The sequence below is a fragment of the Salarias fasciatus genome, chromosome 12 (genome assembly GCF_902148845.1).
Source record: "Salarias fasciatus chromosome 12, fSalaFa1.1, whole genome shotgun sequence".
NCBI classification, from domain to species: domain Eukaryota; kingdom Metazoa; phylum Chordata; class Actinopteri; order Blenniiformes; family Blenniidae; genus Salarias; species Salarias fasciatus.
The window spans coordinates 14,035,187-14,056,969 of record NC_043756.1 but is presented as its reverse complement, the minus strand read 5'-3'; the positions used below and the strand labels follow the sequence as shown (position 1 = coordinate 14,056,969).

General features: G+C 43.4%; 1 protein-coding gene across 3 annotated transcripts in view; it reads right to left on the bottom strand.

The window, feature by feature from the left end:
• The window catches only part of osbp2b (oxysterol binding protein 2b), a 42,208-nt gene that overhangs the window by 1,394 nt on the left and 19,031 nt on the right, over window positions 1-21,783 (bottom strand). For all 3 annotated transcript variants that reach the window (XM_030104801.1, XM_030104802.1, XM_030104800.1), the window contains 12 exons: window positions 11,240-11,490; window positions 6,922-7,120; window positions 5,034-5,154; window positions 3,949-4,015; window positions 3,348-3,500; window positions 3,019-3,264; window positions 2,784-2,904; window positions 2,129-2,232; window positions 1,335-1,430; window positions 927-1,108; window positions 561-781; window positions 138-155 (listed from right to left, as the gene is read on the bottom strand). In XM_030104801.1, the coding sequence (XP_029960661.1) occupies window positions 138-155; window positions 561-781; window positions 927-1,108; window positions 1,335-1,430; window positions 2,129-2,232; window positions 2,784-2,904; window positions 3,019-3,264; window positions 3,348-3,500; window positions 3,949-4,015; window positions 5,034-5,154; window positions 6,922-7,120; window positions 11,240-11,490 (1,779 nt within the window). The remainder of the gene's footprint in view (window positions 1-137; window positions 156-560; window positions 782-926; window positions 1,109-1,334; window positions 1,431-2,128; window positions 2,233-2,783; window positions 2,905-3,018; window positions 3,265-3,347; window positions 3,501-3,948; window positions 4,016-5,033; window positions 5,155-6,921; window positions 7,121-11,239; window positions 11,491-21,783) is intronic.

The window sequence follows — 21,783 nt, the reverse complement described above, 5'->3', positions numbered from 1 at the left end:
ATGAGAAGGAGTTTCATGCAGTTTCCACACAGAGGCAGACCACACAGAGGAGACAGAGGATGGTGTGTGTGTGTGTGTGTGTCTGTGTGTGTGTGTAAAGATGCACAACAGAGGGGTGACAGGGAACCCCCACTCACCAGAGTCATATTCACACTCTGACATCAATAGAGGGAGGAAAAGAAAGACATGTCATGGGTACGTCAATACAATCTAGCCTACGCACACACACACACACACATTAACACACACCCACACCCACAGGATGAAAAGTGTTTTCTGAGGTTTCTCCAGATTCCTGTTCGTCTCCTCGCCTACACACATCAGTTTTTCTCTCATTTTTTTGAGTCTTAACTTTTCCCCTTTCCTTTACATTCAAATAATGTTTTAATTCAGTTGCTTGAATCAGACAAAAATTTGAAGAACTTTTACATTAAAGTCCAAAGTCTATCCTCCAACTTTAAAATCGTATGTTCTTCCCTCATTTTTGTCTTTTCTTTTGAATAAAACTGCCTCTTTCATCTATTTGCATGTCATTGCACTTCCTGTTAAGGTTCCAATACCTTCATCCAGAGCGTCTGATGCCTCTGCCTCCCTCCGTCGTCTCACGGCTCTTTGTTTCTCCTCCAGCCTCTGCTTTTCGGAGTTTGCGTCGTCCCACCGCCCCTCCTCCATCAGCCTCTGGTCGGGCCTCAGGCGGCTGTCGGTCAGCGCCACTCCGTCCTCCTGCTCATTCAGGGTCAGTGCCAGCGCAGAGAAGTGGTACATGTTCTCGGCGTTTTCCCTGACAGAGGAAGAAAATTGAGCGGAGTTACAGTGAGATGTTCAGCAATCAATCACACCGACTCAACGCTGCGGCTGTTACACAACCACAGTGACTCATATTGCGAAGCCGCGTCGTACGAGGCTGCTTTATGAACTGGGCTTACGGGAGAGGGTACTTCTTCCACAGCAGCTTTGGGGTGAGAGTCTGATAGACTGTCTTCTGCTTGCCCTCTCCGCCGCCCCCTCTGCTGCTCTGGATGATCTTTGCACTCTCCATTTTGTCGTCCCACGTGCCAGAGAGGATGTAGTGAGCCTGGCCGCAGCTGTCTGCCACCACACCGGTCACCTGGAACGAGTGAAAATCACCTATTAGACTTTTCCTCTTAATGTTTGGCATTCAAATTTGTTTCGTTAGAGGTGGCTGGCACCATCTGAAAGGGGTTTCTCGGTTCACTTCATAATGCACAAACTTTCTTGACTTTGGCCAACAGGTGGCAGCATCAGACAACTACGAAAAGCCGCCGTGGTATGACATCATGCAAAGCGTGAGTGCGAGGAAAAGAAGAATTCACCTTCCGTGGAACATCTCTGGAGAAATAGCTGTATGGAGAGAACTTGAGCTGGCAGGTCTCCTTGGTTCTGTGATTCACGATCTCAATGTCCCCCGACTGCACACACAACGAGAGTCACACAGCAGCAGCGTGAGAGAGAAGAAATCCAGCAGCACAACAACTCAAGAGATGCGATTTGAACTGGAATTGATCAGAATGCTCTCCCAGAGTCTCATTAACGTGCATCGTTTCCTGTTATTCTCAAATTTGGATTTCAGAAGGAAGTATACTTGGATACATGATTGTTGCACAAAAAAAAAAAAAAAAAAAAAAAACCTGCATGAAAACATTAAACAAACAAACACACAATTCCCTGGAAATTTAATACGTTTATAAAGACTTAAAAATGAAATAATCATTCGGGCTCATTTTAGCAATTTAGATTAAATGTTCTCTTCTTTCAATTTGCATATTGTTTGTGTCTTCAGCGCTGCACAAGCAGGCGTTCACATGAGAAGCCTGCCCCTCCCACCTCATGCCACTATATACAGTAATTGGGTCATCTCGCAGAAAGAAAGATGTTATTTTCGGGCGTTAATAGAGATCAAAGCTGAAGATAAATCCCCAGAGATCGCGGAGCTCCTCATTCATGTGCTGCGCTCTGATTGCCGTCTTCAATACTACGTTGCTCTACTACTCTGATACAAACGCTTGAGCAGGAGGAAATGTCTCTGAGCTTATCTGGCATCGTTTAATGTGTGTGTACATTTTTTGATGGTGAGTCTGCGACCAATGGGAAGCGGTCAGAAACACACCTGGTCGATCCACAGCTTCCCCACAATGATGTTATGCACGGTGGAGGTGACCTTTCTCCACACATAGTGGCTCCCGCTGGAGTGGAAGTGCAGGTGTATGGCACCTGAGGAGAGAGAGAGAGAGACACAACAACAGGGGTGAAAAGAAAAATCACAACAGCGAATCTAAACCTGCCAACATTGTCAATTTGTTCCTGCTTCAGCTGAAAATCGAGTCACTTAACGTTCATTCGCTGCGATATATTTCCACTTACATCCAATGTGACCTAACCCCAGAAGATTTATAACACGGATTTCAACATCAACACTTTCAGCTTGTTTTTTTTTCCTTCGTCTTATCTGCACCTCAGAGCGGCCCAGATAAATACCACGGCTTCCTGCAGCTGGACACCGTGCTTGCTCTGCCGCTGCAATTTGGAGCTCCCTTTATAGGCATATTTATGTATGTGTCAAAGGGCTCATAAAAGCCTCCTGATTCATCGCCATACCCTTTGCTCTCGCTTCACATTGTACAGCTGGCAGATTATAGGTGATCCTGCTCTCAAGTGGACTGCAGAGTCTCTCTCAACCTGAATCTGATCCTGAGCCGCAGAGCGATGAAGCCTTTATTTACACATAATTTGTTAGGATCCAAGCCGACAGAGAAATGTCTTACCCAGAGGCATTATGGAAAGGTATTTGCCACGAAACTTGCTGGCAATGGTGATTTCCTGCCACAAGGTCCAGCCTCTTTGGGAAATCACGTGATGTGCAGCCGCAGGGGGGTGATGGCTTACCTGGACACATTTTCAAACCAAACCTCAGTACAACACGTGCAAATGTGTCCACATAACCAGAAAACACACATCGGCATGTTGCAGTCTGACTAGTGTGAAAACACAGACAGTTACCTGCTCACACAGCGAGCGGTAGCCAAACTCCTCCCGGCGGTCGAGCTCGTAGGTCTCCCCCAGGAGGGGGTTGAAGGGCTTGGCTGTCCGATGGACCGTGGTGGAGTAGGAGGACACGGAGAAGGCAGCGACAAGGCACATCTGCTCCAGGGAGGACTCGCAGCGCGCTGCTTTGTCAAGGAGCTCGTGGTACTCCAGGTCCTCGGTGAGGCGCTGCAGCATCGACAGAGGCTCGTTGAAGTTCACCTGGGCAGAAGGCGAAAATGTAACTCCCACAGATTTGTGTTAGCCCGTCAGCAGAAAGAAAGGTCACGGCCTCACGCACTTACAGGCATGGGGATTTTCGACAGCTCCTTGCCGATGCAGTTCTTCATAATGCTCCACAAATTGAGGGAGTAGTTGGGTTTGTCTGGGATGTGAGTCCGCCTCTGTCTGCGGGGTTGCAGCTCCTTTCCCGACACATCGTTACAGCCGGGAGACATCTGGGATTAGGGAGAAAGTCAAAAGTTGGATGGATTATTTTCTACTCCATTGACAGTTTGGCTGAGACAGTGAGAGACAAGAGGATGGAGCTTCGACACAGATGTGGGAGAGGGAGAAGCACGCGAGTGCCGGGAGGACACAGGAACAGATGTCTGTTTGGTAATTAAGATTTAGTAAAGTGATGCATCTGTATGTCTTTGGCACCACAGGAGCGAACAGTGACACAGCAGGAAGCACACACAATTGGCGTGTCTGTGTGAGAACGACATGGATGCAGGGAAGGAAACGGAGCTTATGAGAGCATCGAGCGAAGACGTTGCATGAATAAATCAATGCAGTGTGAGCTTCGCACCCGCACAAATTAATCTATATAAAGACTACAAAAGTCAGCAGCCTCCACAAATGTCAATCCTATTAGTCAGACGTGATCGGGAGGCAGACTCTTACGTGGTCGTCCTGGTTCCAGTCGCTGGGCTGGCCGCCGCTCGCGCCACTCAAACTGCTCTGAGATCGCCTGGAACAGAATAAAAATAGTTTCGAAAATGAGCCCTTCACGTAATCGGAGACTAAAAGCCAGTCCTTGTTATCTTTTCTTTTGCCATGCTCACATACACACATGCAAGGATGTGATTGCTTTGTATTGGAGACGAATGCTGTGAAGCAGTTTGTATCAGTTTATGGACCTATTGCAGATGAGGGATATGTTGTGAGACATAAAAACAGATTTACTGTCTGCAGGAAAACTAGCTGGTGGGATTTTCGTTTCTTCTTCTTCTTCTCTGTATAAGACAGACTGAACCCAGTTGATAGAGTAACAGGGAAGCATCACTTCAGTTTGCTGGTGTGTGTTGTTGTTGTATTTTCTCATCTGGGGCCCAAAGGTGAGAGGCAAATTGTACTTGTGGGGCCCTTTTTACTGAGCAGGGTCCAAAATGAAATGAATGCGTGTGTGTGCATGTGTGCGTGTGTGCGTGTGTGCGTGTGTGTGTGTGTGTGTGTGTGTGTGTGTGTGTGTGTGTGTGTGTGTGTGTGTGTGTGTGTGTGCTTGTGTGCGTGTGTGAGGGGAAAACTAGCAATGACTCCAGTGCTGATTGCATCTGAAAGGCATACGCCTCAATGAATATGTAATATCAGACATTTCAACCAGAAATTGCAAAATAAAGGGAAGGCAGTGGAGAGAGGACTCTCCTCTGAATTATTTGAGGCTCACAAGTCAATTTACAACTTATCAGAGGGATGGGATGGTTTCTTTTTTGAGTTTGAATGTGTCTGGATTTTTTACTGGTTCTTCATTTTGCTCCCTCACTCCCAAAAACATGCATATAAAGTTAATTTTTTTTTTTTGCTTCATCTTGCTTGTAGGTATGAAATGAATGCGAGTGTGGCTGTCTTTCTCTCTGTGCTTGTCCAGTGACCGACCAGTGACCTGTGACAGCTTGAGTCATCTCCAGCCAGCTCGAACCTTAAATTAGATAAATGACTACAGAGGATGGCTGAATCTTTGTGTGTGTGTGTGTGTGTGTGTGACTGACCTGTGCTGTGTGTTCTCACTGGCAGTCACTGTGATGAACGCAGGGGAGTCCTCCATGGCATCAAAGTACTCAGTATCCTCATCTTCATCGCTTGCCTCTTCTTTACGCGGCCTCTCGCTCCCTTCACATGACACATGCATGTTTGTGAGTCCACATGACACGAATGCAGAACTGACAGCAAGATCACACCGCGGCCCTGTTCTACAGAGTTCAGCATATAATCACACACGCATGGCAAATAATGAAGGAATAATCAGATTAGCAAAATAGGCAATGTCCCTGCTGGTTAAGTAAACTGGATGAAACACGATCCACAGGGTGTGCTTCTCAGCATTCACTTAGCCATATTTTCAGCGTATGAACTAACTTTTAAGTTATACAAATCCTTTAATTTCCAAATTGCAGTATTTTTTAATTAAAAGTGTCTCTTTTAAAAACAGACGTAACAATGATTGCCACTAATGGTGCAGAGTATGAGTTTATAATTAATCAAAAAAAAAGTAATTGAAAGCAGCGACATGCAGAAACGCTACTGGACAAATAAAAAACAGTCATAAACATCCATGAGGCCAATCAAATGTTTTATCACCACTTCAGATTTTCATATACCAGAGTTTTAAGTTTGACATGTGACACGAGCCTTTCTTCCATGTTCGGCTCCTCTATGTTTAAGATAAAGGAGATTAATCACTGTAAAACTTTAAATAATATTCTGGGGCTTTTTATATGCTTCAGTAACTGAATTTAACCATCTATTAACGTGCTACGGAGCTGCAGCAAAAGTTAAACGGCTTCCTCTTTACTGGTTGAATCTTTAAGCAGTTTAACAACATGAATATAACCATCTGAGCCGGGCGTGACTTCAAACCGCTTCATCATGGAGGTTAAATCATGCTGCTTCCAGCTCTGACGGCAGGAACAAAAACAAGTCACAAATAACCAGAGCGATACTCAGAAATGTTGTCTCTGGTTTTGATGGTTTGAATCATTTGACCAAACGAATAGTGCTGTCACTTCTCTGGAGAGGACAGGGTTCAAGTCATGAGGTCTGTGGGTGGATTCTGGGTATTTTAACAAACTCATGCACTGTGTCTTGAAGACAGATGGTTGACTTGAAGCTAGATGTTGTGTTTTACGGAAAAGGCAACAGCGTCATCTAATTAAAGAAAAGGAATGCATCTTTGGCTATAGGTGAACAGCTGAAAATACAACAGGAATGTCAAGCTAATTTTAGCCCAGGAGCCTCGGACAACTACATTTGATCCACAAGCAGGAAAACCTCTAATGATAACTAAAATTTACACAGTGTTTCACTTCAAAGACGTGTGCCTATTTTCTAAAAAATGTCTCCTTTGAAGACGCTCTCTTGTAGCAATTTCAAAATCATATATCTTATTAGGATCCCTCCTCATGCAGAATACAGTTAAATGTTTTCAGTCAATAAAGGAACTGACTTTATGCTTCATGAGTCAAATCTGCAGAAAGACCCTGAAGTCTCTCTGCTGCAGTATTTCTCTTCAGACTACTTTTGGCAGAAGCCTGTTGCTTCTCAAAACACCCAACTTCTGCAGTCTGCAGCATTCATGCTTTCACCAATTCACCCTTACAGTATATCTTTCCTGCCAATGCTAAGCCTCACTGCTACTTTTCAGCAGGACTGTCGCCCTGACGCACAGACCGACAGGCGATATCACCTGATCCGCAGTTTAAGGTAATTATCATCCCTAACTCAACTACTGTACAATCCAAACCTTCTGACACAACTCAAGGCTTCCCTCCTCCACTCGAGGAGAATCTTTATTTCTGAGCCTGAGGCGGCACATGACTTTCAGCCTGTGAAATGAGGCCCAGAGTAACGAGCAACACACAGGCAGTCAGTCAGTCTCACCCTTGTTGGTGGTCGGGGCACTGGGTGTGCTGGAAACAAGCGTGGGTGCTTCTCTCCACGCACGCTCCAGGCTGTTGTGTTGCTTGGCTAGCTGCTCAATGGTCTCCTCTAGATGGGTGCGCTGCTCTCGCTCATACTGCAGCGCCCGCTGCCATCTCCGACTGTGCGTCTCGGCTAGGTCCAAGAAGTCCCGGCACGCCTTGGAGGGGGGAAGGGATGCACAGAAGTACATGAACACAAAGACAGTGACAAAAGTTAGATTTTTTTAATGTACAGTCTCGGCAGTGAAATAATGTAAAGTACATCCTGTTCACAATTCTCTGCAGGGGAGAATATACTTTCGTCATAAGAGGTTAGAAAGTTTTACAGTTTTATGTGATGCCAGGAAATTCTGTTTCGGAATAATAATTAAAGTCAGCTGCATTAAAAATGCTAACTATCATAGATAATTAATTTTTTTTTCTGTCAGACGTTGCCAAATCTAGAGAGGGAACTGGGATGGAAAACGTCTGAAGACTGTGTCAATCCCCGTAATCAAGGTTGCTTATCAGCAGAAAAAGTCATCAATATGTTAATTAACTGTTTCCTAAGCAGGTACTGGGCCGCCCCCCGCTGTGTGGAGGGCCCCTCAGTGCCGGCTAAACACAGAACACATCAGAGACTGATGAGCTCCAGTGTAAAAGCTCTGATTGCAGGCCGTGTTTGAGTCAAGAGGGGGCATCATTGTTGCTGTTCTGGATTTCCTGCTGGGACAAAGAGGTTACTCCAGATCACACATATAACACATGTCAGCACTTCCCGCCTCTGCATCATGTGTCAGACGGCTCTGCCTCGTAGTGACCTCCGAGGTCAATGAACCTATAATAAAGTTTCTCGCCTGGCTACATATGTGATGAAAACGTCACGTGATGACTGAGCTGTCAGCAGGGGATTCAGAAAGCTCCAATTCATCATTTTTCAACCGCCGCATGACAGCTCTGGAGGTCTGCTTCCCCCTCAAACCTCACGATATACAGTAGTTTAAAGATTATAGACAGTACGGTCTCGAGTTATTCAAAGAAAATGCAGCTTCAGAGTCAGAGCCGGGGGGGGGGGGGGGCTGCTGAGCTGAAAACACTTTGATAAAGTAAAGCCTGAAGGCAGAAAGCTGGAGGGACAAACTACTCACTACAACTACTCTCTGTTCTTTATGTGTGAGACAGCAGCAGGTTGAACAGCTCTACCGTTAAGGATCAGAAGATATAAGAAGCTGTAGATACTGTATCCAATGCAAAGGGTTATGTATTTATCATAGCTTAATCTCATCATAAAAAATACCTAATAAGTCGAGCAAACCAAGGAATCCAGCAGTAAAAACAGCATTAATATCACAAAATGTCCAGAAAAGCAGGACAGTCACACAAACAAACCTGGGATTTGGTAATATTTGAAATCGATGCTCCAAAAACAATAAACCACCAAATAGAAAATGTAAAACGCCTCAATATTGATTGTTTGTGCTCTGAGATGCTTACATTTAGGCCTTTGTCAATATGCTGTCTTTCAGTCGAGTGTTTAAACGCCTCGCGTTCAACTGCTATAAAACCATTATCAGTTAAAGTCAATGACTGGTACAGTACAATTTAAAAAGCATGCTGCCCTGAATATGAAGCATCTTCTCCCAGTTTTGCAAAGCGATGCTTTCATGAAACAATCAAATTTCAGCATAATCAAAAAAACCATAGAATATCCATGTAATAATTTCTATCTTCTTTCATTTTTTCCAGAAATAACACACATTGTTTCAACCATTGTGAATCAAACAGGTTTTAAATGGCAAAATAAAGAAACAAAAGACTTTTACTATAATGTAAATATGACAATATTTGGTCAAGTAAGAGTGATATTTAATTCTAGTGGTGATTATAAAAGAGAAGAGTAAATTAATGACTTTGGTATCATTGCATTAGCATTGGCATTATTGAGTTCTAATCCTTAAAAATAAAAAGAATCAGAATAATTAACTCAATATGCAAGTATGAAGTAATTTAAAAGGCATTTTATGTTTCAAAATGAAAATCTAACAAAAGCAGTCTCCGATCAGTGCCTCACCTGTAGCAGTCTTGCATCAGCTCTGTGAACATCAGTGATTGAGCTTCAGCTTAAATGTCACTGACGCATGTGACGTGGAGGCCTACTTCCTCAGACAAACCCACGATACGAAACTCATGCGTACATTAAAAAAGCAGAAGACTTCCACTTTTTAACTGCTGACTCTCGAGTACATCGTAGACTGCATGTGACTTCCTGTGTTCAACGAGGTTGAAAATAGGCTAGAAAAAAAGATGAATGGAGTTTATCTGTAATGAAGAGACGGCATTGCGTTGAGGTCCACTGGTGTTAAACTAATAGTGGAGCGGTGACATGAACAACATGGCAAACAGTTCAATGAGCCCGAGCTAAAATCCATGTGATCTGAGAATACTAAACGGAGGATAATCGCATGAGTGTTTAAGAAAAAAATAAACCGATGTGGCATCAGAGCACATTTGAGAAGGGTCACTGGTGAATGAACTGGAATGCACTTCTCCCTCAGAGCCAGACTCAGACCCTCAGAGCAGCCAGCTGTGTGTTTCTGATAAAGGCCGACTTAATTTCACCCTTAAATTCACTCGTAACATGTATAGCCATCTTTCTAAGACTAAGGATGTAAAAATGGGAGCTGCAATCAAAGAGGTCAGACTTTCACTAAAGGACAAATTATATTTTTCATTATTTAAATCTGCAACGGAAGTGCTTATTGCCTTTGATTGGGGGTTATCATGTGTATCAATAAATAAGCCCGATATGCTGCAATGCCACGGAAAGTGAAAGGGAAATTGTGAATCTATCAAGAGAGTCACATTTTTAATGAGTTCTTTTGTTCCTTGGTCCATGCAATGCCCTTTCTAACAAACTGCTTGAAAAGTGGGCTCATTTTCCCCCTTAGGAAAGAACTGTGCACTGAAAAAAATACCTTCCATGTGAAGCTCGTTTCAGCTATTGTACTGTATAGGAGCTGAACACATGATGGTAAAAATGCTAAATTGCATAACCTGTAGTACCCTCTGCTTGACCAGAGCTTGTTAAAGCACCACACACACACACACACACACACACACACACACACACACACACACACACACACACACACACACACACACACACACACACACACACACACACACACACACACACACACACACACACACACACACACACACACACACACACACAAAATAAAACACGATGGGGAATTTGTGGCAACATTTCTTTCTCATTAAAAGCAGAGTCTTGGCAATTCAGATGATATTTTAATGAGTTAGGCAATCCAAAGAGGGTCAGTTTCATCGCTGGTCTGGTAGCTTTCATTTCCCTAAACCAATTAATTAAAGAAATATGACAAGAGATTCATTAATTAGAGCCACGGTGTTCCACATAATTTCAGCGCAAGCCAAACGAAACTTTCTCTTCTCATTATATTGTTTCAAGTCTCTTAACACATTGGATTAATGTCTCTTTTTACTTACTGCATGAACTTATACCAAAATCTGGGTCAGAGCAAGTGCACTCTGAAGCCAACTATGTCTGACTGCATTATATTTACCCCTGGCAACCACATATATCACCACCAAGCGGCCAACAATTTAGCAGACATGCATGATAGCTGAAATGAAAAATCGCTGACTTCCAGATCAAAGTCACTGCCAGATTAAGGACGAAAGACCAACCTTGTCTGATTATCTGTCTTTAATAGGAGCAGCTCTGTGCGTCGGTAGTCCAGGAGGTTCTGACATTCCTCACCGAGCAGGGAGAGTTGAGAGAAGAGGGAGGCGTGGGGGGGGAACAGGGACTATTCCTGTCACCCCCACCCACCATCATATCTGGTATCAATCCTTCAAGACCGCAGTCCTCCCTCAACTTTCATCCACTACCGACATACAGTAAAGCCGCCGGTATTTACCGGCGGATACGCTGGAACTGAGCGACCTACAGTAGAGCATTCCTCATTCTCATGTTTCACAGAAACTCAACATATGGCTGTTAAAAAAAAACCCCTGATTATTAGATTACCAGATTATTAATATGAAGTTCCCGTCACAGGAGTCACAATCACTACCGCTATAACACAGATTCTGATTCTCGTTGAACAGGAAACACAGTGACGAGATCTCATCTCTCTGTTACCGGGACGTTACAGACGACTGGTCACACTGCATGGTCACACAAGCATGGTCGCCTGCTGCTGCTGCTGCTGCTGCAGGGTTTTGCGGTGCGGTCGGCACTCGGGACTACTTACATTGATCATAGCATTGGAAGTGATGCGGAAGAGGGTGGCTCGCTCGTTGACCGCCTTGATCTTTTCTCCTCCCTCCACGGGAACCTTCAGGCCCTCGAGCTCGCTCAGGGACCGCTGCAGGGCCGCGCCGTGCTTGGCGATCAGGTCGTTACACGTGCTGAGGTCGTCTAGTTTGCTGACGAGGATTTTCAGGGTGCCCTGGATCTCGCTGCGGTCCGACTGGGATGTGGGCTCCTCGTCTCCCGAGTCATCTGCAACAATCAATAATGACAAATTCTGATAAACTTTCAGGAATGTGAGTAGCCTTTTTTTAAATCTTTGGCTTAAAAAAAACAACAACAACAAAACATTAGACTCACACCAGTGTACAAATATTGGGCTTCCTCACTTTACACTGACCGGCCTGTCCTCTCTATTACAGATAAAATACACCAAAACAAAAAAAGTGAAAAAATTGTTGTGATTATTGATGACGATGCAGAAGATAGTCACATTGTTTTTTGACACAACGTATGGTCTTCTTATAAAGAGTCTCGGAATTATTAAAGTGAACGTGAGACTGATTTCATTCATGTGTGTCACAGGATGCTTTCTAGTGGCGCATGACAAGACAGTGAAGCACATGTCACTGCTCTAACAGCAGAAATCCCGAGAAGCTTACCCAACCTAAGTTCTATTTGGCATTTAAATACCCATGAGTCTTTGCTGCTGCAGCTGCCTTTCCCTGGGATATCGCTAAAGAGAGGTTACTCAAGGTTAAACAGAACATACGAGAACAGTGCTGCAGTGTCAGTTCTATGTTACACACACACACACACACACACACACGCGCGGACAGAAATATACCGGGGTAAGACCCAGGCCCATAAACAGCCGAATGACACCGTACAAGAAACAAATCCAAGAAGAAAACAGAGCTGTGACTCTTCAGAAAAGAGGTGGATGAACAGAACTCCCTTTTATGAAGAATTTCATTTCCAATCCAACAGGAAAGAGTGGCGATTTGACGGAACAAAAGTCCCTGCTGATAATGCATCTGCTGACATTGTCGCTATGCAGCACGCACAGGGAGCGCCACGTTTTTGAACTCGCATATGAGAATATTCCCCCACATACGGTAAAAGCATGTGCGAAACGTGCTTCTATTTTAATGAATCCACACCAGCTCATATGGTGGGAACCATCAAAAGGACCACTGTCACTGCTGTCATCCTTGTTCTTGACACATTATGGTGATTTCAAAAGCTGGAAGCACACAGAGCACTAATATATAAAATTACTGCCAGAGCCCAAGCTGAAAAATAAATAAATAAATGAATAAAACATCACAAGGTGACAATGAGGAGGAGGATGAAGATGAGGGGAAGCAGCAATACATAGAGAATTAGAACAAAAGAGAGGACAAGGTGGACGACGCTGTTTATCCAGCAGGAACAGTATTTTCAGGTAACGGTGAAGTTAAAGGTGTGACGAGTCTCTCCACTTTTTCGACGTAACCCACTGACCCCGTGATGGTCTCTTGTCTGTTTTCCACATCGCAGCATGCAAGCTCTGCTTTGTCACACTGAAACGGTCCGTTCTGTCGCTGATGGCGGAGGCCGTCACAGCCTTGGTCTGACACGGCGCCGGAGCATCAGTCTCCAGAGAGCACGGCAGCACTTTCAGCCACACATGACATTCTGGATTTAAATTTGGGCAGGATCTTTGTCTTCATGGAGAAGCGAGTAACACAGGGTCATTTCAGGATCAATATCTCGTATTAACATTTGCACAAACAAACCCATGATTTTGAGCAAGTTTGGGTTCTTGCTTTTGACTCGCAAGTCTTACTAAGATCGACCCTACGAGGAACAGAAGCTGATTTTAAGGCTAAAACCAACCTAGAATATGAAGAAACTGGTCACAGTGAAGAAAACAGTTCACACACTCCTCATTGAACTAAGGTTAAACTAGTAATGACATGTATGATTCAACCAATGACTCCAGTTCTCCTTTCATTTTTTGAAGAGCCTGCATGTGGTTGACATTTGTACTTCTCCCTGAAAATTCCCCACAGTACTTAATTTCCAGACAGAAAGAAAAAAAAAACAAAAAATAAAAAACAGTCTGGACACGAATGTCCAGCACAGAATCAATTATACTGTTAAACGGGGTTTTTAAAGGGTACATTTCTATGTGCTCTACAGTTTATTTTAATGACCAAACCCTTTTGATTGTTGGCATGATCACAAAATAAGACGCAACAACAACATGAAAGCATTTCAAAATGCAGCCTCGAAAACACACCTTTGGCTTTTCTGCAATCTGTTGTTACTTATTTTAGTGACACACTGCTTCACTGTCGGGTCCACCAAGCTACAGCTGACAGATAATTCTAGTGTCACTCGAACTGCATTATGCACGCCAAGCTCAACATTATAAAAGGAAAATGTCAATATATTGATAATGGTGACGTGAAACTGAGAGAGAGAGAGAGAGAGAGAGAGAGAGAGAGAGAGAGAGAGAGAGAGAGAGAGAGAGAGAGAGAGAGAGAGCGAGAAAGGGAAGGAAATAAAGTCTCTCACCATGTTTGCATTCCTGGGGATCCATTTTCACCCCAAAGGTAACAAAAGTTCAGCCAGTATGAAGCAACACACACACACACACACACACACACACACGCCTCCGAGTTCACTGAGTACACGTGGCAAACAGGCTTCTGGATGAAATAATTCTGACTCACTACTAACCACAGAGCAATAATCAATTTAGCCAAAACTCCAATAACGTCAAAGAGATGAAAAACATGACGGCTGAAAGAAAGAAGTTCAGAGAAAAAAGGTTGTTCAGAGAAAAATGCGGCAGTGCAAACAGGAGACAGGCGAAGTCGTGGGCTGAGAAAACCAGAGTGAGTTAGGAGAGTCAGGGCGTCTAATGAAATCAGCCGTAAATGGATAAAGTGTGACTATACTACAACCACTTTGGACAGGTCAGTTGATTTGTAGTTTGAAATTTTACCATAAGGCAACAATTAACCTCTCAAATAAAATGTATTATTCATGATACCAGTTCAAGGTGAGTAATCCCACATACCAGTATTTATGAGTGTGCACAGAGAAGATAGTTTTTATTTATTTATTTATTTATTTATGCATATTTGAGAGTCAAAATACTTCAAAAATACTAAATATAATTGCTATTTCAGTAGGTTTTGCTGGCAAATGCAAAGAAAATTGCTGCTGGGACAAGTACAAATAAAAACAATTCATGTATTTGACATATTCTACTAACTTTAATTTTAAGTTTGGTCAGTTCTTGGGGAAAAAAAAGCCAATTAGTGAAAAACTTTTTAGAGGTTTAAAACACAGGAGATCAGAAGCTCTCCAGTTTCTAAGTTTCTAATAATGAGTGATGTTAGACTGTGCATCACGCACACACGGACAAAAAATAATTAGCGTGCAGTAAGAAAAAAAAAAATCAGAAATACAGAAAGTCACAGATCACAGAAGAAAACGGGCTTCTGCTAGAATGCAAGTTGTTACACAGAGTGCAACATGCAAGAGCTTCTGCTTGCAGCGGTTCCTTAAATGAGCAAACATGGCAGGCAGCCTCAGCAAACCTAAACAGAAGTATGGCAGTACCTCCTGTTCTGGTGAAAATTCAAGGTTAGCAAATGTCAAAGCCACCACCGACTGAGCCAGAGGAAAGTGGAGCCTAATGCTCGGCATCACATCCGCATTTGAGAGTGTGAAATTACATAGGAGGGGATGGTGTAGCATTAGGATGATTTCAGAGGTGAAAAAAAAAAACAAAAAACAAAACAACTGATAACAGAAATGAGACAGCACAGCACAGAACACAATATTTATACCAGTGGATTTGACTGATTGGTTGTGATTGTTGTGGTGAGTGAATGTGTGGCTGTAACATTTAAAATGCAGCTACTTAAAGTCACTGCCAGAACAGCAGGGACGCTTTGCTCATGTTATTCACCCTCATTCTGCCACCGAGTCCAGCAGCACCTAGTGCTGCCACTTAAAAATAAACTGTCACATGGACCAAGGCATATTGGGAGTCTGAGAAGAGAGCACAGTCTCTGCAAAACTCATTCTTATTGCAAAACTGTCCTGACAAACATCCTGAGCCTGCGATGGTGGCCGATCCAGGCTGACAGGGTGCACCACCGGAGGAACTGGGAAACAGAGTTCACTAAGACCGAGTTCACACAGCAGGCGTCAGGGGTGCAAATGTCTTCATGTGACCCATATATGGTCTTTTATAAACATCTGAAAAGAACAAACCCATTTTTTAACATGTGGTCCCAAATGCAACATAGATCTGAGGATTTTCAAAGTGACATGAACGATGAAGGAAAATCTGCATCTGCAGCAGCTATTACAGTCACTGCTCAATGGAGTCTGTTGGCTGTCACATTTTATTTATATTATCAACCATTTATAAAGTTTTATTTATTTATATTATCAATAAGAAAACTTAGGCAATTTTCTAAAAGCCCCTCTAACTTAAAATGAAACTACAAAAGTCTGACTTAAACACTCAGAAGAGCTGGACTGAAGACCCACGACTCACTACTGCCACCTTCAACACTAAAGTGGCGTTACCTCGATGCTGCATTAGATGTTCACACACTCTGAGCTGAAACAAAAAGTGAATATTGTGTGTCTGTGCATCGGTGTTACAGCCAAGCCCACCTTCCCACAGCTCCATCCCCTTCCCTCGCGTTAGCAGATGCAGATGGATGACGTCTCGCGGCAAAGTCGACGCCCGCGAGGCAAGGCCAGGAACCCATTACCACGCAAGTCATGCCTCAAGGGCGAGCTGCCGCCCCTTCCCCCACATCCTACCACCTCAAAGAACACCTCGATCAGCACCAATGGAAGTCTGGTTCTTTTCACCTGCAGCTATATACTCCGCTCTTCTCAGAAGACATAATTTCAGCAAATACCTGGCCTTGACAAAAGCTCATTATGGGCTGGAGCTCATCAAATGTCAGCATTTCAGAAGGCGAAGCCTCATCCATCCTGCCCGTCAATATGCGCACAATTCTTTTGTTTCTGCGTCGTCCAGACCGTCCATCTCAGCAATGAGAACAGAAGTGTTGAGCGAGCGGGAAACCAAAAGGGGAAAAAGCGGGAGGAGAGGCGGAGGGAGCATGTAATTGGGTGTGCAGCGGTCTGAGGTCTCACTGTCAGGGCTCGTCTCCCTGCTCGTCCCGGAGGGCAGGCTGTCGGATCAGCGCAGCCAGGCCTCCGGCTGACAAGACGTCACCCCGTGGCAGCAGAGCACATGGGAGCAACGCACTGCCCCTCTGGATTAAAGATGGTATTTAAATATACCGTACTCCCAGGCCTAATTAGAGGGGACACGAATGTCATGGAACCTAGACTGTATTTTCTCTGGAACAGAGTTTCTTTCATTTCTAAATCCGAGTCATTTCAGCCAAGATAAAATAGTCATACTTACTCAAGAACAGAAAATTCTCTTTGAAATGTGTCATGTCACATAAATGCATGAAAACTGAGCGCAACGCCTTGATGTGATCGATTAATATGGACAAAAAAATGCTCATTAGCAACTCCCCAAGAAGAGTTTTCTTTAGGAATGTGGACAAAGCCCGTCTCTTTCAGAGGCTTGGACTTGCTTCGGTAAACAACTATAATTGTTTTCAACAGTCGTTAGACTATCTGGAAACAAATTCAATTGATTATATAGAAAGAGACAAATCTCATTATGCACATTCACTGTCATCTAATTGGGTATTCATTGTTTTGTTTGTTTAGTTTTACTCTACTGGGCTTAAACCGAACGTACGACTGAGCAAAGGACAGGTAATTATTCACTTTCTTGAATGTTTTTGAATTTTCACATAAATATCATATAGTGATTACCTTTACACCTTAATTAAAACAATACCTAATGATCAGGAAGATTCAGGCTCCCGTCAAGGACAGCTGTCAAACAGATGTAAGCTGAAAAATATTTTTCCATCAAAGATTTCTTTTCTTCAGCACAGACAGCCAAAACAAGAGCGACGACAATTCTGACTGAGTGTCCAAAAGAAGATGAAGATGTAAGAAGTGTATGTGAAACAGGAGACCGTACAAACTGAACGAGAGGCAACGATGCGTCCCACGGGATGGGACTGTAATCCTGGCCAGTAATTGCTAACTGGCTCCAGCCCTCCCCGGAGATACATCACAAGGACACAAACCGAAAAGGCAGCAGGTTAAGCCCAGGAACACGGCGCTCGGCTCTCCACAAGCAAATGAGAAACCGTGCAGAGCAACCCATCACTGTCCCCAAAGCTCTGCAGTACGGCTCAGCCAGTGTCTCCGATCGAACGCTCTCAGGAAGCAGCAAACAACAAAGGATGAGATGAAAAGCAGCAGCCCAGCACTGACTTTGAACCAGTCGTGTTTTACAGTCTGCGAGGGGTTCAGAGTAAATCAGTTTGCAGCCTGCTTCATTTTTATACACTAGTATCCAGAGTTACTTTCGAAAAAAATAAATCCCACACGGTGCATTAAACCGGTAAAAATAAAATGGCTCGGTCTTACAGCACACCTCAGAGAGTCAGGTAGTTATGAGCATTAATTAAACTGCAGTCTCAGAATACAAACACAGCTCAGCCACACGGGTCTGGTCACTGTGGCCGAGCTTCCAGGATATTGCTCCACTAATTAAAAAAACTGCAGCTGTGCAGACCCGTGTTTGCCATCTGAGACAGTCCACGGTGAACCGTCTGATGTCTGATCTAGACTCACAAACAAGAATCTAAGCCACAATCACAAAGTGTATCACAGCTTTTTTTGTCTGAAAGCTTCAGAATGTTTGATATAGGACGGGGGGATACGGCAAATCAATATTTTCCTAAAATTCGATATTAGATATGATGCTGTTTATATCCATATAGCTTTTTGTGTTAAAATATTAGTCACTATCCCTCTCTCACTCTGAGCGAGCTGCACTCATGGCCCCGCCCCTCCCTGCACAGTCACACCGCTCACGTCTCAAGTTTGCAGACACAACATAGCTGGAGGTTTATAAATGTGCCTGTGTTGGGTTTTTACTTTTTTGGGCAAACATTTCTGTCAGAACGGGTCCAAAACTGCATGTGCGCTGCAGGACAACAATAACAAAGTCCTCTGCATTCATTTTGGGGAACAATTCAACTGAAATGTGACGTGAAATGAAGGCCGCTTCTGTACATATTGACAGAGCTCCAGCCCTTCTCTTTGGGGGACATTTGGATTTGGAGTGCCTCCCAAACTGAAGGCCATATCTGACCTTCTGGAGAGAGATAAAGTACCTCCAAAGAAAGGCATTAAAATGGAGCGGACAGAGCCATGGCAGTCCAGTCAGGAGGCAGTCCAGGAGGTTTGGGTACAAAGTGCCTGAGCCACATCGACCCATCCAAACAATCAGGAAGCCATTCGGTAAGTTTGGGCTTTCAACTAAAAGAACATACTCCAAATTGAGGAGGGAGTGACTGGTGACCCCCTATTGGAGGGAGGCACTTGCAGTGCTCCATCTGGTGGTGGAAGGGGTGACTCAAAGTGACTTTTGCTCTCCCTCAGGTGAAGTTCCTCAGAAAAAAAAGAAAAAATACCTACATTTTTACAACATATATATTATTAAATGTCTATTATTGCTGTAATGAAGTAGCTCAACAAATCAAATCCTTTCCCCACTGAATAATCTCTATTATCATCACTGAAAAGACAACTCCACAAACTTTCAACAGCTCAACAATCATGAAGATCTCCCAGTGACAGCTCAGGCTATTGATAAGTCCTCACTGTTGAGTTAGTGTCGATGGGGTTCAGAAAGAGTCCCTGAGGTCAGGGTCGGTTCAGAGCACAGCTAAATTGTGATCCATCACAGTAGCTGTGCAGCTGCCAGTGCTGCAAGAAAAGGAGCCGTAGAGGTGACTGTCACAGAGACGGCTGGGAGGCATTGCATAAGTACTCTTAAGTTTTGTGCATTAATACCTGATCATTTTTAAAAGGTGACAGCAGAGGCAGGCGCACTCTGCACCAGACCCTCTGCATTGACCCCTTCTTGATAAAATACATCCAGGATGTGAACAGGCTGCATATTTATATCTAGACAGGCAGGAAACTTTTCGTTCTCTACTCTTGTGCAGGAACAGTGTCAAAGCAGACAGAAGCACACTTGAACGAGAAGCGATTGATAGGTGTAGAATGTCACACGGCAGTGAAGCTTCAGGAGAGGTTTTACACATGAAGAAAGCCACTCAAAATAAGTCTGCCCACCACAGTGGCATCAGCGTACCAGGACATTTCCACTGCACAAGAGAACATGCCGTTGTCGGGGAGGACCGATTGTCAAAGGCAAGTCCTCATGCAGGACAACTGATATTGCAATTAAAGACAGGTAAAAGTCAAGGCTCTTAAATGACAGCAGTCTAGACACTTTTTTGACGGATTAAAAAAAAAAGAAGCCTTTATTTGTTTGCACTTTATTTGTAATCGATTACTCATTTGAACCAGAAAAACAGAGCAGACCACTTGTCCAGAAATCCTTTCTGCTGCCTTATTTCTTCACAAACTCAAATTCCAGTCTGAAACTGGACGGCTGCTTTCAAGCCAGCGACAACGGCTGTCAGCGCGATGCGATTGTTTGGCATGTGTGTCCTTCTCTCTCTGCCATGCTGGGACATTGGAAGGCATCTCATTATTCAGCCTGCCTTATTTGTTGCTTTTCTCTACAGCAGTCTAGTCGCAAAACTGAGCTCTCCAATTTAGCGTGTGGTTTCTCCTGCCCCAGACGACAGCTTAACCGTGTGAAAAACCTCTGAAAAATTTACACTGAACAGCTGTATGTGCTTTGTGAAATAAACAGAATTTCATTTTGAAAGGGTCTGATGAAGCACCTATATGTCACATGCTCAGTTATGTATCCTCAGTTTGTCTTTGGATCTATATCAACACTCACTGAGCGGCAAAAACAGTGCAGGTAACATCTCAGAGATGACTGGAATCAAAAAAGACTATTAACCTTGCCAACAGACCTGAAAAGAAACATTTTTCACATACAGATGATGGGTAAATTCTAGCTTTACTGGCAGAGGGATACAGTGAGAGTCGGATGTGTCCACTGCTAAAGAACAAGGTCAAGCAGGAGACATTGGGAAAAACAAAGCTACAGTCTGGCAGAGACTGAAGACGACTCTCCACTGTCCAGGATGATCATCATCTCATCTGAATGTCACTCAGACCTGTAGGACATCAAGTTACCGGCAAAAAGGTGCAAACAGTTCAGAACAAGCTCCTATAGAGACTCAAGTTCTGTGAAACTAGAAGAAAGCCCTTTATTAAAAGATGAGCCAGGTGGAAGTTATTCACACAAAACTGTTTCTCACAATGTCAACAACACATTCTTTTGTTGACAGTTGAGACAAACTGTAATCAGAAACTTATTATGATTCATAATTAAAATGTGTGTTAAGATTTAAAAGCGTTATAAAATTATTGGTGCAAGTGTACATATAGCTAAACTATTAAATTGTCACTTTGTGTAACATGTAGAAATTCTAAGCCTACTGAAATGTGAGCCTGCAAAAACACCATATAATATTGTATTTGAAAGACAATCTTAAAACGTGCTTATTTGTCATGTGATCCATTAGTTGGTTTAGGATTAAAAATCAAACTTCTTAGCCCTCGATATAGTTATTAATGGAAATGTTAGTTACTCAGTGATAAAGCTACAGAGCCATCAGACAGCAGTCTTATGGCTCCAGTAGAATTCAGACTTAGCCTGGGTTTTTTAGGTGGCTAATGAAAACCTGCACACACACCAAGTCATGATGACAAAAGATAAACACACTTTTGACATCAATACGTGGCATTTCACTGAACTCTTTGAATTGATTGTTTAGATTGTTTTGAGACAATCCTGGAGTCACTCAGGAGTAGAATGTGGTCTTGAGAGGATTCCAGGTTATTGTCTTTGAATCGATGCTGAGATTCCCAAAGATCCCTTTTCTGGCTCATGTTACTGTCGTTTCATCACGTCAAGCGCTTGAGGAAAAGAGTGCAAAACAAATATACTATAGTAAATATTAAAAGAACATACGCTGCACTACCTGTGCCAACTTCATTTCAGTGAACAAACAGACAAGTGAGGAGAGCGAGAGCCCGCGGCTTAAAAGCACAGCTGTTCCGCTCCACACTGTCCAACTCCGCCATGAGTGAAGACGGATGAAGAGAGATAGGTGGAGAGATTTCACAGAAAAATAAAAGAAGCAGTGACAGCTCACATGTAGCTGCAGTGGTAACAAGATAATCACACAGGCAACACAAAACAGATTATTTAGGATATCATCAATCTGCCATGACCAGTAATAGTAGATTATTTGTTCTGTGTAAAATCCTAATAGGTTACACACAATAATATTTCTCATGAGTGGAAAGCTCAAAAACATAGCATTAATCTTTGCAAATATTCTTCACCATCCCTACTCCATGGTAACAAACAGGTGCTAGGACCATGGGATTTACAACACATCCTCTTTTACT